The sequence below is a fragment of the Xyrauchen texanus genome, chromosome 18, assembly GCF_025860055.1.
Source record: "Xyrauchen texanus isolate HMW12.3.18 chromosome 18, RBS_HiC_50CHRs, whole genome shotgun sequence".
NCBI lineage: Eukaryota > Metazoa > Chordata > Actinopteri > Cypriniformes > Catostomidae > Xyrauchen > Xyrauchen texanus.
Genome location: NC_068293.1, coordinates 19,720,700 through 19,737,454, shown reverse-complemented (window position 1 = coordinate 19,737,454; position 16,755 = coordinate 19,720,700). Strand labels below are relative to the sequence as shown.

At 38.8% G+C, this 16,755-nt stretch overlaps 1 protein-coding gene across 1 annotated transcript in view; it reads left to right on the top strand.

The window, feature by feature from the left end:
- LOC127658879 (AF4/FMR2 family member 3-like) overlaps nucleotides 1–16,103 on the top strand; it is a 30,072-nt gene extending 13,969 nt beyond the window's left edge. The window contains exons 8-18 of the mRNA XM_052148418.1: nucleotides 1,001–3,034; nucleotides 5,588–5,703; nucleotides 6,118–6,277; nucleotides 10,755–10,888; nucleotides 10,988–11,051; nucleotides 12,090–12,226; nucleotides 12,320–12,391; nucleotides 12,499–12,592; nucleotides 13,015–13,064; nucleotides 13,165–13,358; nucleotides 14,051–16,103. Of these exons, the coding sequence (XP_052004378.1) occupies nucleotides 1,001–3,034; nucleotides 5,588–5,703; nucleotides 6,118–6,277; nucleotides 10,755–10,888; nucleotides 10,988–11,051; nucleotides 12,090–12,226; nucleotides 12,320–12,391; nucleotides 12,499–12,592; nucleotides 13,015–13,064; nucleotides 13,165–13,358; nucleotides 14,051–14,172 (3,177 nt within the window). The 3' untranslated portion in view covers nucleotides 14,173–16,103. The remainder of the gene's footprint in view (nucleotides 1–1,000; nucleotides 3,035–5,587; nucleotides 5,704–6,117; nucleotides 6,278–10,754; nucleotides 10,889–10,987; nucleotides 11,052–12,089; nucleotides 12,227–12,319; nucleotides 12,392–12,498; nucleotides 12,593–13,014; nucleotides 13,065–13,164; nucleotides 13,359–14,050) is intronic.
- The last annotated feature ends 652 nt before the right edge of the window (nucleotides 16,104–16,755 follow it).

Genomic DNA, 16,755 nt, shown 5'->3' with positions numbered 1-16,755 from the left:
AGTGTCTTTGCTGAAAAGAGAGAGAGAGGGGAAGGGGGAATGTTTGAGTGGAGAAGTAAAAGTTTAAATTAGCTCTGGTCAACTTGAGGCGAGCAGTGAAAGCCCAGTCTGCCATAGAGCTTAAATACTGGATGCCTTCAAGTAAGTATTGGATATACCTTAAATGTTTTGTATTGTCTGCATTATTTATGTTGTTAAATATCTTAAACTTTGTTTATTTTTAAGAATATCTCTCTCTCTCTCTGTCTCTCTCTCTCTCACTCTCTCTCTTGCTCTTTCTCTCTTGCTCTCTCTTTCACCCCCTCTTTTCCTTTTCCTGTCTCTCCCACTGACACACTGGCCTGTTTACATAACTAGCCTTGTTTCTTATTACTGTAATTAATTCTATCCTTTTCAGCTTTTCTCTAATTTATTAGTTTCTCCTGACTACATTTTTGAGTAAATAGAAGCAGATATGGGTTGTTTATTCTTCTGAACAAATATATTGTTTACTTTACACCAGTATGACCAAGAATTGCAAAGGCTTCAAGTTCTGCAATTCACATAATATTAATCTATAACTGCATTGCTGCAGCAACTATTTTGTTTTTAATGTGACTTTTACTGTTAAAATTGCCAGCCGCAAACATACATTTTCTTTTCTTAAGGTGTTATGTAATAGATATACATGTAACTATAAGAAATACATTTACTATATTTAATAACATAGTTATTACACTTGTAACTGTGGCTTTACTGCTTTACTATATACTATATACTGTCATCCTCACAGGTCATGATCAACTTCACTGATCATCATAATCTAGTCAAATATTTTTTGTTATTTAGACTCCTCTGAAATTAATTGTTCACAGTATTTTATCAAATTACACTGCTTATTTCAGTGTTAATCAACAGGGACATTGTAATTTCAGATTATTTTTCACCAATTTTAAGATTTTTATTTCAATGTTAATTTCTCTGTCATATACTAATTTCATTTCTCTGTATCTGTTTCCAGGTGGAGAGTCCACCGTCCACACAATGGCAGTTGGACCGGTGGCTTGAGAAAGTACCTAAAGAGCCTCATTCAACTGACCACGATCCCGGAGGAGGACAGCGCCTGAGTGCAAAATCTGGCAGAGGACCATCTCCGGGAAGATACTGGGGAAGAGACCCTGAATCAAGACAGGCTTACAGTCCATGCGAAAGTCCAGTACCTAGTCCAAGATTTGAATATAGCCCCAGGAACAGTCCTTGCCCTAGCCCTGAATATAGTCCATGCCCCAGTCCAGGAATTAGCTTTGTGCCAAGCCCAGTGCCAAGTGTGTGCCCAAGTCCAGGAGACAGCCTCAGAAGGAGTCGTAGTCCCAGCCCTTTACCTCTGAACCCTCCCAGAAGCCCCAGTCCAAATCTCTCATGCACCCCAGTACAGAGACAACCCTGCAGTACATATCCTCAGGTTCAGCATCCTCAACAGGCAAGTCCCAGGCATATTGCACAGCCAACAGTTGTCTCTGATCCAGCACATCGTCCCAAAGTCAGGCCATGGGTGCCTCCGGACCATAGCACTGTCAAGAGGAAAGAGTCTAGACCCAAAGACTCTAGATCCAGAGACTCAAGACCTGGTCCTCCCCAACAGCTTCATTCCAAACACAGCACAACAGCAAAGTCAAACAAAGACCTCACACACAAGTCTGAAGCCAAAAGCTCTGAATCCACAAGCAAGCAAAGGTATAACCAAGCTTCTAACTCAATTCCAAAGCATCAATCCAAGCTCAACTTTAGACCAAGCCTTAGCCCAAAACAACAAGCCAGACACTCTACAACTGACCATAGTATTGAACATAATCACAGAAACAGTGAACCTACAGGAGCATCAATCCACAGTTCAACCTCCAAATTGGGGCATTCATCCCATTTCAGTACCTCTAAGAGCGCTGAACATGGTCCAACATTAAAATCCAGGGACTCATCCCAAAGCAACGTGAAAGGTCAATCCACTCACAGCAACAACCCCAGCTCGAAGTCTAAATCTTTCCCTGATCCCAAGCTATCCAGCTCTAAACCAAGTTTCCGACCGAGTGCCAGCCCGAAGCCTAGGGTCAAACTCCCAGAAAACGTCCCAGAGTCCAGAACTGGGCATTCACAAAAAGAGTCAAAGCCCAGAAAGAGAGAACGGGAGGTCAACAGCCGAGGCAAGGCCCAGGGAGTGACCCTGGTGCCAACCGGCAAGGAGCAGAAGCAAAGGAGACTGGCGGAGGAGCAGCTGATAAGGCGACGCTGGGTTCGGGGTTCTGAGGAAGACGAGGAAGATAGGAGAACCGAGGAAGGGGAAAGAGAGAGGAAAAGGAGAAGGAGGAGGGAGCAGGAAGCTCAATGGCAAGCAGTGCAGCCAAAGCAAAGACCTCATACAAACAGCGAGCATCACCCTCAAGTGGAATTCAACCAACTCAACCTTGAGGCGCAGAGAAGGACGAAGAAAAGGCAGAGTAAAGAGGACATTTCTTCATGTCCTCATGTGACAGACTCTAGCCCTTCTCCTCCACTCTCTCCACCCTCTCCTACTCCTGTCATCCAGCCCAAACACTCCTCCTCTTCCTCTTCTTCATCATCCTCATCTTCATCATCTTCCTCTGAGTCAGACTCAGAGTCTAGTCCACCCTGGAACATAACCAAAGTCCCTGCAGATTCAACATCAAACCAAAAAAAGAGGGGGCACAAAAAACAGGGCAGAAGTACAGGTGCTCACCCCCACAGGCCGAGCTCAGGCATCACAGAGGCAGATAAACAAGGTCGGCGGAAACACAAACTCTACACGCTGGTTCCTTTCGGCCGTTCTGAAAATTCCCCCACTGTCTCACATCGAGGCCTGAGAAATCTAGTAGTGACGATAGACCTCTCGCTCCTGGCCAGAGTTCCTAATGCAAATGAGATTATAAAGAGACAGTCCTCGTCTTTGTCTTCGTCATCAGGAAAGTCAAAAGAAAAGACATTGATGAGGCATCTGCACAACTCTGAGCAACTGCCGGGAGATGGCAGAAGTAAAAGAAAAGTGAGCAGATTCAGGAAACATCTTCATATTTAATTCAACAATTTAATATTTAAAGGAATAGTTCACACAAAAATGTGAATTCTGTCTTTATTTATTCACCCTCACGATGTTCCAAAACAGTATGCGTTCTTTTATTTTTTTAGAAGAATACAAAGGTGGACATTTTTTAATAAATTCAGTACGTAGCTCTTGTCCATACATTTACATTTATGCATTTGGCAGACGCTTTTATAAAAAGCGACTTACAGGGCCCTTATTACAGCAAAAAAAAACCCGGCGCAACCTGGAGTTAAGTGCCTTGCTCAAGGACACAATGGTGGTGGCTGTGGGGATCAAACCTACAACCTTCTGCTTACCAGTTCAGTGCTTTAGCCCACTACCCACTACGCCACCACCACTCCATACATCATTAGTTCATAGTGACCACGTTGGGTTGGTTCATGTGTGTAGTAACTGAACAAAAGGCTCAATTCTTTTAATCTGGTTGCAAATGTGCACTAGATTTGATATTTGGTTGAGGGAAAATGTACTGTGTTTTTGTTACTCAAAGCTATCGTATGTATTTAGAAAACTTGGAATACAATGCATGAGTTGTATGCACTACTTCAATGGTGTTTTTGTGTACGTTTTGGAGCTGACAGACATGCCCATAATGAACTGTAAGTGTATTAAGAGAGCAGCATGACATTTCTACTTTTTTTTTAAACAGAAAAATTACCAGCATATGGGTTTTCAACAGCATGACATGAGTAAATAATGACAGAATTTTTATTTCTGGGTGAATTATTAATTTAAATGTAACCAAATATATATTGTGTGTGTATATATATATATATATATATATATATATATATATATATACAGTGAGGAAAATAAGTATTTGAACACCCTGCTATTTTGCAAGTTCTCCCACTTAGAAATCATGGAGGGGTCTGAAATTGTCATCGTAGGTGCATGTCCACTGTGAGAGACATAATCTAAAAAAAAAATCCAGAAATCACAATGTATGATTTTTTAACTATTTATTTGTATGATACAGCTGCAAATAAGTATTTGAACACCTGAGAAAATCAATGTTAATATTTGGTACAGTAGCCTTTGTTTGCAATTACAGAGGTCAAACGTTTCCTGTAGTTTTTCACCAGGTTTGCACACACTGCAGGAGGGATTTTGGCCCACTCCTCCACACAGATCTTCTCTAGATCAGTCAGGTTTCTGGGCTGTCGCTGAGAAACACGGAGTTTGAGCTCCCTCAAAAGATTCTCTATTGGGTTTAGGTCTGGAGACTGGCTAGGCCACGCCAGAACCTTGATATGCTTCTTACAGAGCCACTCCTTGGTTATCCTGGCTGTGTGCTTCGGGTCATTGTCATGTTGGAAGACCCCTCCTCGACCCATCTTCAATGCTCTAACTGAGGGAAGGAGGTTGTTCCCCAAAATCTCGCAATACATGGCCCCGGTCATCCTCTCCTTAATACAGTGCAGTCAGCCCTGTCCCATGTGCAGAAAAACACCCCCAAAGCATGATGCTACCACCCCCATGCTTCACAGTAGGGATGGTGTTCTTGGGATGGTACTCATCATTCTTCTTCCTCCAAACACGGTTAGTGGAATTATGACCAAAAAGTTATATTTTGGTCTCATCTGACCACATGACTTTCTCCCATGACTCCTCTGGATCATCCAAATGGTCATTGGCAAACTTAAGACGGGCCTTGACATGTGCTGGTTTAAGCAGGGGAACCTTCCGTGCCATGCATGATTTCAAACCATGACGTCTTCGTGTATTACCAACAGTAACCTTGGAAGCGGTGGTCCCAGCTCTTTTCAGGTCATTGACCAGCTCCTCCCGTGTAGTTCTGGGCTGATTTCTCACCTTTCTTAGGATCATTGAGACCCCACGAGGTGAGATCTTGCATGGAGCCCCAGTCCGAGGGAGATTGACAGTCATGTTTAGCTTCTTCCATTTTCTAATGATTGCTCCAACAGTGGACCTTTTTTCACCAAGCTGCTTGGCAATTTCCCCGTAGCCCTTTCCAGCCTTGTGGAGGTGTACAATTTTGTCTCTAGTGTCTTTGGACAGCTCTTTGGTCTTGGCCATGTTAGTAGTTGGATTCTTACTGATTGTATGGGGTGGACAGGTGTCTTTATGCAGCTAAACAGGTGCATCTAATTTAGGATAATAAATGGAGTGGAGGTGGACATTTTAAAGGCAGACTAACAGGTCTTTGAGGGTCAGAATTCTAGATGATAGACAGGTGTTCAAATACTTATTTGCAGCTGTATCATACAAATAAATAGTTAAAAAATCATATATTGTGATTTCTGTTTTTTTTTTTAGATTATGTCTCTCACAGTGGACATGCACCTACGATGACAATTTCAGACCCCTCCATGATTTCCAAGTGGGAGAACTTGCAAAATAGCAGGGTGTTCAAATACTTATTTTCCTCACTGTATATATATATATATATATATATATATATATATATATATGTATATGTGTGTGTGTGTACGTGCATGCATGAAAGATTTTGGTGTTTTGCTGTATTAGGCTGAGAATGGAGAGGCTCAAAGAGAGACTAAGAGAACTCACTCTCATACAGACAAGCTCCCTGTGGCAATGAGTAGAGTGACTGAGGAAACCAGCTCTGACAACAAACAAAATGGGTATATTTACACATTAAAAATGTATTTGTTTGCCACACTGAACTTTTTTGCACTTCATTGCTTTCTCTTAGTGCACACAGTTTTGGAAAAATTCTATTAACTTTTTGTCATGTCTTTGCTTTTTTCAATGTGGAAGATTTAATTGATTCAGAAATTCAGAACATGTACTTTCAATATATAATAACACATTAACAGTTATCCACAATCAATTACCACCATTAAAATCTTGCTATTCTACAATGCTACAATGGTACATTATTGCCATTATGGAGGGAAAAAGTCCTGTGGTTACAGTAACAAAAATATAAACATGAAAATGTCAATTCAGTGCTTTTATTCTTGTCCACTGGACTGTAAGATGATGTTTACAGTATGGCCCTGTGTATTATGATCTTTTTATTGCCGTGTATGCAGATATCAGGAAGATTGCTTTTACACCAAGAGGCCAGTGTCCCCATTGTCTCCTCCATCTGACTTATTGGAGCTTTCGAAGTCCTCAGTGAATACCCAGCATGCAGAGAAGTACCACACACTCACAGAAAAAGACAGAGATGTTACAGGACAGAAAACACAGGTATGTAAAATAACACAGCACACAAAAATGAATATTTGATTTTTCTTTCTTTCCTTCTTTCTTTCTCAACTCAAAAGGTTGTTGAGTTTCACAAAATGGGAAGTGGCTATAAGAAAATGGCTAAAGCATTTAAAATACCCATTTCCAATATCATGGAAATAATTAAGAAGTCCCAATCAACTGGAGATGTTATAAATTGTCCTGAAAGAAAATGTGTGTCGATATTGTCTCCAAGCACAGTGAGGAGGATGGTTCAAATAGCCCAAAATTTTCCAAGGATCATAGCTGGAGAATTGCAGAAACTAGCTGTGTCTTGGTGTCAGAAAGTCTCCAAAACTACAATCAGACATCACCTACTGTACTTCACAACAAGTTGTTTGGGAGGGTTTCAAGAAAAAAGCCTCTGCTCTCATCCAACAACAAACACAAGCATCTTCAGTTTGCCTGACACTACTGGAACTTCACATGGGATCGGGTTCTATGGACAGATGAAACAAAAATAGAGCTTTTTGGCAGGAAACACCAAAGATGAGTTTGACACACAGAGAGATAGCTATATGGAAAGTACCTCATGCCCACAGTTAAAAATGGTGGTGGATCTTTAATGTTGTGGGGCTGTTTTTCTGCCAAAGGTTCTGGACATCTTGTTCGGATACATGGCAATCATGGTATATCATCAAATACCAACAGAAAAAAGATTATAAAACCTGACTGCCTCAGCCATCAAGCTTAATATGTGCTGTGGTTCCAGCAGGACAAAGATCCAAAACACACATCAATATCAACACAAAAATAGATCACTGACCACAAAATCAAGGTTCTGCCATAGCCATCCCAGTCCCTTGACATGAACCCCATAGGAAACCTGTGTGGTGAACTGAAGAGGAGAGTCCACCAATATGGACATATGAATTTAAAGGATCTGGAGAGATTCTGTATGAAGGAATAATCTCAGATCACTTACCATGTGTCCTCCAACCTCGTTAGGCATTATAGAAGAAGACTGAGAGCTGTTATCTTGGCAAAGGGAGGTTGGACAAAATATTGAATAAAATGGGGCCAATAATTGTGCCACACATATATTTGACAAAAATGTTTTGTGTGTTTTATATATAATTTGTGTTGTGTTTGGAATTGTTTGATATATATTTAAGGATAGATTTTTGTGAATATTTTGAATGAAAGACCAAAAGGATAAACAATAAGGATATATTGTTCTTTTCTCATATTTACCAGCCTTATTTTTCTCATATTTACCAAGGGTGCCAATATCTTTGGCCACCACTGTAATTGAAAATAATTAAAGGATCACGCAAATCGATGTTTAAACACTGACCCTTAACACTTACTTAGTTTAATAATTTTAAACCATGACTTGTACTATACATAAGTAATATTTACATTATATTCATTATGTTAGCCAGAGGGGAACTGGCCCACACAGTGAGTCTGGTTTCTCCCAAGGTTATTTTTCTTCATTAATCAACATCTTATGGAGTTTTGTGTTCCTTGCCACAGTCGCTTTCAGCTTGCTCACTGGGGTTATTAATACAATTATTATAAAAATGTTAAACACGATTAACAATCGTATTTTATCTAATTACACAATGATGATTCATCGACATTATAGATATTACAGTTTTATTGTCTGTTAATGATCTTCTGTAAAGCTGCTTTGAAACGATGTGTGTTGTGAAAGGAGCTATACAAATAAAATTGACTTGACTTGACTTGACTTGACGTGATGCCATGCGAGGAGCAGATGTGTGAGCGTTGAGCTCTGCGCACTTTGCTAGTTTTTTTTTTATTATTTTCATGTTATAATCCAGTGACACCCAGTTACATATTTGTTCTTTGAGGTAACATGGCAAAGAAGTCAAAATCCTCGGGCTCTGGAGACATTGAAAGACACTTACGTGTTCAAGATAAAATCTCTGATGGGCCTGTTGACCGGGGACTCGATTTGGAAAAAAGAAGTCCAACATGTCTGTGATGCTGACAAATGTTGTTGTTGACTTGGAGGATCTCGTTGTAATACGTTGATCGATTAAGGTGATGGAAACAAAATTCTCTGAGTTGGTTACAAGAGTGGCAGATGTTGAGAAATGGATCAATTATCTGGAGTCATCAGAAAGAGAATTATCCGCTAATCCACTCACGGAAAAATAGACGTGGAAAACATTTTGAAAAAACTGGAAGATCTTGAAAGTAGGAGCCGAAGAAATAACATACGGATTGTTGGAATTCCTGAGCATGAAGAAAGCAGAGATATGGTGAAATTTCTAGACAGGCTCTTCCTGAGTCTGCAAAGTTGTCGCTGGGGCTCTCGTAGGGCCTTTTGAGTTTAGAGGGATTGACGCTGGATGGCGCTGTGGTTCGCGGGGTTAATGCGCACCACAGCGTGCATTTGGGTTTGTTTGGTTCAGGGGGAGTTCAGGGTTTGTTTGTTGCACTTATGTTGGAATGTGGTCTGTATAATCTTGTTTTTGGCAAACAATTTATTTTTTCTATTATATCAAAATGTCAAATGTTAATATTAGTGGATTCCACATGGAATGTGAATGGGTTGGGACACCCCATAATAAGAAGGAAGGTTATTTATTTAAGTGTAAGAAATGTGATATAGTGTTTCTTCAAGAAAGTAAGAACAGGGCAGTCATTACATTGATAAGTAAACATCTATAATTAAAATTTCTTAAATGGATTAAAGATAAATTAGGAAGAGTCATTATTGTTTAGCAGAAATTCAGGGGCAAATTTTGGTTTTGTCTAATATTTATGCACCTAACGCTGATGATCAGGGCTTTTTTATTGATCTTGAAGGGATGTTGCAAGCCGTTGGCACCCCTCATTATATAATATTGGGAGGGAACTTTAATCTTTTGATGGACTCCGTCCTTGATCATAGTGAAGCAAAAGTGTGTAAGCCCCCTTGAACAACACTGACGCTTCACAGGATGTGCAAAATCTTGGTCTTGCAGATATTTGGTGACTTTTTAACCTTTTGAACTCATCAGTCCATAATATCTATTATAGAATAGATTGTTTTTGTATCTTCATCCCTCATTTCATCTGTGTGGATTGCTCATTTGGAAACATCTTAGTCTCAGATCACGCCTTGGTGAACTTAAAGATGTTGCCACATACGGAGAAAAAGAAATCATAAAGTTTGTGCTTCAATTTATCCCTTTTGCAAAATCCTGATTTCCAACAAATGTTAAAGATTGAAATCAATGTTATATGGAGACCAACTGGTTCTCAGTATCTTCTGTGGGCGTGGCTTGGGAGGTGCTTAAGGCGGTTCTTAGTGGTCCGATCGTACAGTATGCCTCATTTACCAAAAAATCCAAAGCACGAGAACTCGCAGAGTTGGAAGGGAATATTAAAAGTGTAGAGAAAGTGCTGAAGTGCCAAATGTCGTCTGATGGCCTCAGAGAATTGACCCGATTGAAATACAGATATAATACTTTTTTGTAGCAGAAAGTGAAGTTTTGATTATTCAGGACAAGACAGTCATACTTTGAGTTGGGGGACAAAGCAGGGAAGCTTTTGGCTAGATATATAAAGTAGAGAGAGTCTTTTTCTACCAATCCCTCTATGAAATCTTCTGGTGGTGAAAATTTGATATTAATAATGTCTTTAAAGAGTTCTATCTTGATTTGAATAGTTCCACATCTTCATCTTATGATGAAGATATTAGAAAATTGTTGAACCATTAGAACTCCCTAAATTGAATGGAAAGCTTCCGCTAAGCATGACACAAGCCCGGATCAGTCTGATTCTTAAAAAGGACAAAGATCCAAGCGAGTGTAAAAGTTACTGTCCAATTTTCCTGATCCAGCTAGATGTAAAAATGATCAGACTCTGGTCGCTGCCATCACACTTGACACCAAAAAGGAATGGGACTATCTTTTTAAGATTTTAGAAATATATGGGTTTGAAATACTTTTATTTTATGGATTAATTTCAGATGATTTTACTCTGGATAGGGGCACCAGGCAGGGTTGCCCTCTTTCCCCACTATTGTTCTGTCATGCCCTGGCCGCGATAAGAAAGGAGGAGGATTTTCCAGAGGTGGGGCGCATAAGCTTTTGCTTGATTATTCGTCTCCGACCCTACTAGATCTATGCCTCTCTTTATGGGACTAAATCCGCAAAAAAATGTAATAACAAAACTATTATTATAATTAATAAAGGCATGTCATGACCCCTTTAAGATGGCGAGGTTTAGAAAAGACAAACAGAAAGATGTCTAATTAATTAGCAATTAATTCATATTAGTTTATTACCAAGACTCTTGCTTATTCATTACACTCTCGTGAGAGTCTGTCATGCTTGGCTTTTTCATAAATAACCCCACTATCCGAAAGACACGGCTTGTTCATGACTGATTTCATTTTACGAATGCCTTTGGTAACACTTATATTTACTCAAATCCTTTTATTGTTATATGCATGAATTTATCATTGCCGTTACAGGTCCAGAAGATGCTCCCCAAGGTAGAGGTGGAGTATGTGAGGGTATCAGGACACCCACAGCCTCTCTCTGGCTCACGAGTTCCTCCCCCAAACCTTCCTCTTCATAACAGAGGAACTGTGCCTATCAGTGATGTGTGAGTTCATGTCTGTTAATGCCTCTTTTTTGTTCAGATCTTTATATTGAATACCTTCCCAGGAGTCTCACTTTATCTCTCCTTCCTTCCCCTTACTAGCTCTCATCATGCTGAGTACTACATGCATGAGGCCAAGAGGTTGAAACATCGAGCAGATGCAATGGTATTACAGCATTATTACACACACCTTACACATTTCATATTGCCACTAGACAAAGACTTTCAGAGAGATGGTTTTGTTTTTAGATTTGAAGATCCAACCACTTGCATAGCCAAACATGTATTCAGTGATCCCCAAAAACTGGACATTTAAGCTGTACTTAAATTGTTTTTGTGTAATACAACAAAATATCAAACCAAGTGGATTTTATTTAAAAAATATATAGTACAATCACACTTTTCTAGCGAAACATTTTGCCAAAAGAAGCTCTTTTATTATTGTAAAACAATCAATACAGTGTGCTCCATTTTCGTGACTGCGATTTGTGCATCGCTAAATGCAACGAATGTTCATCTTATCCAATTTTCGGATGTCTCCTGGACTTGTGCACACACTTGACATTGGGCTTGACACAAAGCTAATTCCTGGAAAGAGGCATGGACCATATTCAGGGCTCGGGCGAGGACTGTTCCTGGGGCTATAGTAAAATCTTGGCAAGTGGGTGGGATTGTTTGCGCTATCTGTGGGTGTATTGTATGTTACAGTAATGAAGTAGCGCAACGCGCAATTTGTTGTTTTCCTGAGAAATAAGTATTTGCGCCAATACCTCTGAAAGCACGTCTAATCTCGTCAACTAACAGAGCAAGGGATGCATTGCATACTTGTCATCATTTATATTGACGTTGTTTGACCGAATATATTGCTTAATGTAATTAACTATACCTTTGGTTACTGTGTTAGGATACCACCTGTGTGAAGCTGTGGGGAACTGACTTCATAAATCCACCAAAATGAGCTTGAGATCAGTTGGTTAACAAAGTTAGTTCTGAGAAAATCTCTAGCATAATTAGTTTGCAGATGTCACTTGGTTTGATATTTTACTATCGAATGCAATGACATTCTGCATTTTGTGTGAGTTAAGTGACCAAAGTATACTTTTTAAAGCCACTGTACATATAAACTGTATTTCCTCTTTACAATATCTGTTGCATCCAATGCTCTATTATGCTCTTTTGCCCTTCTGTTCCTGCTTTTTCTCAGGTGGATAAGTTAGGTAAAGCTGTGAATTATGTGGATGCTGCTTTGTCCTTTATGGAGTGTGGTAAAGCCATGGAAGAGGGACCACTAGAGTCCAAGTCCCCCTACACCATGTATGCTGAAACTGTGGAGCTCATACGGTGTGTAAGAGTTTTGTCTCTTTTTTCCCTCCTTTCACTCTCTGTCCATCTGAGACCCACTGTATTGATTTTAATGTTCTCTGTGTTGGTTAGATACGCTATGAGACTGAAGAGTCACGCAGGCCCTGGAGCCAGTCAGGAGGACAAGCAGCTGGCGGTACTATGGTAAATACAACACTGCTAAGATCTATAACTTTTATTTTGAATATTTTCTGCATTTTGATCAAGTCAAAGTCTGTTTACAAAAGACACATTTTGTTTCTGGATTTCAGTTTCCGCTGTCTTGCTCTCCTTTATTGGCAAATGTTCAGACTTAAGAAGGATCATGCTCTGAAATACTCTAAAGTCCTGCTAGACTTCTTTAAGGTATGTGTGTGTGTGTTTGAGCATGTGGACAAGGGAGATAAAGTTTTATAATCAAGATTCAATACACAAATCAGAGGTCATCACCATGGAAGCATTAGTTTGGTTATTAATGCATCAGGACGACTGGGTGTTGAGCTTGTCCTCTGAACTCTAAGATTGCATGCAATATTGTGCAAGTATCACAGATAAGTATTACAATAGACTATTCAGACAGAAAGCATTTTATCAGCCTTTATAATTTATATAAATATTTTTCTCTCAGTCCTGAGAATAAGTTTTGCCACAGACACGTTTGTCCACTGTATTTTCAGTACATTTTGATGACTCTTGCACAAAAGGCAACCAATACCATGCCAATACAGTGTGTTAAAAGAACAAATCTGTCCTGTTTAAAGATGTATATATTCCTTCTATTTTTACAGAGTTCTCCAAAAGCACCTCACAAACCCCCTCCCTGGAACGATGCTGGAAAGTAAGATTTAATTATGTGTGGATCTTTAACACACAGGCACTGTGTGAGTGAAATTATGTTGCGTTTTAGTGTCAATACATCTGTATTTGTGCTTCTACAGGGGTGCTGTACCTACTGCCTCTATTTGCTCTGCCAACATAATGGGATCTCACACAGGCAGCTCACCGAGCAATGGCATCAGCATTCCCCAGCGTATCCACCAGATGGCAGCAAACCACCTCAATATCACCAACAGTGTACTGTACAGTTATGAGTACTGGGAGGTGGCTGATACCCTTGCCAAGGAAAATAAGGGTGAGTGCTCAGGGTTTCAGAGGAGGAGATGCAATGCTGTGTGGGAAAACTGTGTGCCTCTCCTTCATCTCCTCAGGGCCCCATTATAATAGTTCTGGAATGTCCTCTTTCTCTCAGTATGATATAAATTATGTAATGTTAAAGGGATAGTTCACACAAAAATGAAAATTCTCTCATGATTTACTCACCCTCATGGCATCCAAGATGTGTATGAATTTCTTTCTTCTTTTGATCACAAACAAATATTTTCAGAAGAATATTTCGGCTCTGTAGGTCCATACCATGCCAAGTGAATGGTGTCCAAAAGGTTGAAGCTCCAAAAGCACATAAAGGCAGCAAAAAAGAAATCCATATGACTGTTTTAACCCATGTCTTCTGAAGTGATCCAATCAGTTTATAGTGAGAAAAGACCAAAACCTTTTTCACTATAAATCTTGACAAATCTTTATAAATCATTAGTAAATCAAAAGAGAATTTTCTTTTTTTGGGTGAACTATTCCTACAATGTTTCATTTTACCTGAGAAAAAATTGGACACTATTCCACCACAAGAAGGTTCCATTCATCAAGTTTGGGGAGACAAGTTTTTTATTAGTGCACACCAAGCAATTTGTCAAATTTGCTTTGAAATGATTATTATACTCACAAATACTATGTGCATCAGGCAAATGCATTCTTTTTTTCTCTCACCAGAATTTTTTAACTATCTAAACACACTGACTGGACCCTTGACTCTGCATAGCAGCATGACCCATATCGTCCAGTATACCAGACAAGGGCTCCAGTGGATCCGGATCAGCGCTAATCTATCATAATACAGACACACTCAAACTTCACACATCACTTGTGAAAGCAAATTCCTAAAGCCAGCTTACCAAATAATACTAAAGATATCTGCGCTCCGTGGCCAACGTTGGATGTAGGGTCAAGACAAGTTAAGGTCAGACAGTGCTAAAGCAAATTTCCCCCCTCATATTCATGAGAGGCATCATGCCAGGACTGGGTATTGAGGAGTGGACATCCATCATTTACCCTACCAAGCATTAAGTGTGGGAATATTCACACCATGTCAGAAATAATAATGTTTTCCTTGGTCATGCAGTTCTAAGTACTTCTTTAGAAATCCTTACCTAACTGGAACTGTAAAATGTTAACATTGTCAGCTGATTCCTTAAATGCTGCTTCTCCCAAATGTGCCACAATTTTGTATTAGTATAATACAATTATTAGTATAATAATAATAATTTTTTTTTTTTAAGTAGCCTGTATTCATTGTTGAAGCCATCTTTACTGGATTGATATGATTTTTTTATAACAAGGTGTTGCATCAAGCTAATAATAATTTTAAATGAGCCTTTCATCATTTATTTCCTGACAATCAGTGCATACACAAAGTCTCTTTAAAGCACTGTGGATGTTATTAATGTTCTGCTGACTAAACAAAAGTTCTTTGTGCAATAAGTCAGTCTTTTTACATGTGAGTGTCATGTAGATGTTTTGGTGCTGTTTTTCAATAACCATTATAAAGTTATGTACTCAGTCTATGCAAGACTATTTATGACATTGTGAAATTGTTGTAAAGTTTGAAATGTAAGAAAGAAACGAGCAAAATCGGACCTTTTTTAATTAAAGTGTTTTTACAAAGTATTGTGGTGGTGGTGGTGATAATATTATGATGTTATTGATGATCATATACCTTATTTACGCTAGTGCCATCTTTGATTTTTTATCATTTTTAATGGGAATGACAATGAGGCTGTAAAAGATAGACATAACCTGCAGTCTCTTCAATGGCACAAATGGTATAAAGCTCCTTAGATCACATCTGATTTTCCACAACTCATGTTTTCTGGAGTTTTTTTTTTTTATAATGAATGTTCTTGGACAGATGTTTTATCAATGTTTTGTCCGTGGAACAATCTTTAAACTGCAGTACTGATTTGACACCTAGCTTTGTCCCACATAGGTTCTGGGTCCACTTTGTGATATTCTGCATATATATATATTTGAATTGGCACAAGTTTTATGCCATTTTTATCTGCATGTTTTTAGACTTGTGGGGGAAACTGGAGCACCCGGAGGAAACCCATGCAATCACGGGGAGAACATGCAAACTCCTCACAGAAAGGCTCTAGTTGAGCCGGGACTCAAACACAGGACATTCTTGCTGTGAGGCGACAGTGCTAACCACTGAGTTAGAGTAGATTTTGTGTATGTAAATGTGGCTATTTACAGTAATAGGCTTTATGTGTGGATCCCTAAACATCTTTTAATGAAATGCACCTGGATCCTTAAACAATTGTATCTTAAAGGTGTAGTTCACCTCAAAAATGAAAATCCTATCATCATTTACTCAGCCTCATGTTGTTTGAAACCTGTATGACTTTCTTTTATACATGGAACAAAAAAAAGAAGCTGTAAAAGAAGATGTTAGGCGGAATGGTAGCCTCAGTCACCATTCATTTTCATTGCATCTTTTTTTCCAGATTTGAAAGTCAATGGTCACTGAGACTGTCAGTCTAACATTCTACCAAAAATCTTTTGTCTTACACGGAAGAAAGTCATATGTGTTTGGAACATCATGAGGGTGAATAAATGGTAAATTAGAACATAATGTTTGTTCGAACTATCCCTTTAACTATCATAGTTTTGCAGACCGGAGACCTCCAAGTGCAGAGTTGTGCAGAGACGATCTTTCTTTAATTTGAAATGTTCTTTGCATCTTTGGCATTGTGAATAAAGCCATTCATTTGTAGATATTGAATCCATGTGATATGCTGAAATATACAAATGAAGGTACATTGTTATTACAGAACAGTATCAAATGTTAATCAAATTTTTATATTTAAGCATTAAAGTTAAAATCTTGAGCAAACATAGAGGCATAAATGTGCACCATGATGGTCTTATAGTTAGTAGTAGTTACTAATGTTATATTTTAAAGGTATAGTTCACCCAAAAAATTTAACTCTATCATTTAGCCACTCTTATGTTGTTCTAAACCTGTATGACTTTCCATGGAACATAAAAGGTGATGTCAAGCAGAATGTTACCCACAGTTTCTGTTCACCATTGTATAATTTTCCATTCAATAAAAGTGCATTGTGACTGAGGCTGTCAGTGCCCAGTAATATTTTGTCTAACATCTTCTGTATATGTCTTCATGCAAGAAAGAAAGTCAAATGGGTTTGGAACATCATAAGTGTGAGTCAATTATTGGTCGTTTTTGGTGAATATTAATTCTCTTAATTATTTTCTTTGGTAATGTGCACAATGTTAAAGGAACATTATCCCAGATGGCTGAATAGTGTTTATACTCAGACCTCATGTTAATTTCTAGTAATTTAGTATCATTATTTAACAGATTTTTGTATATAGCCATATTTGTTTTAAATGTT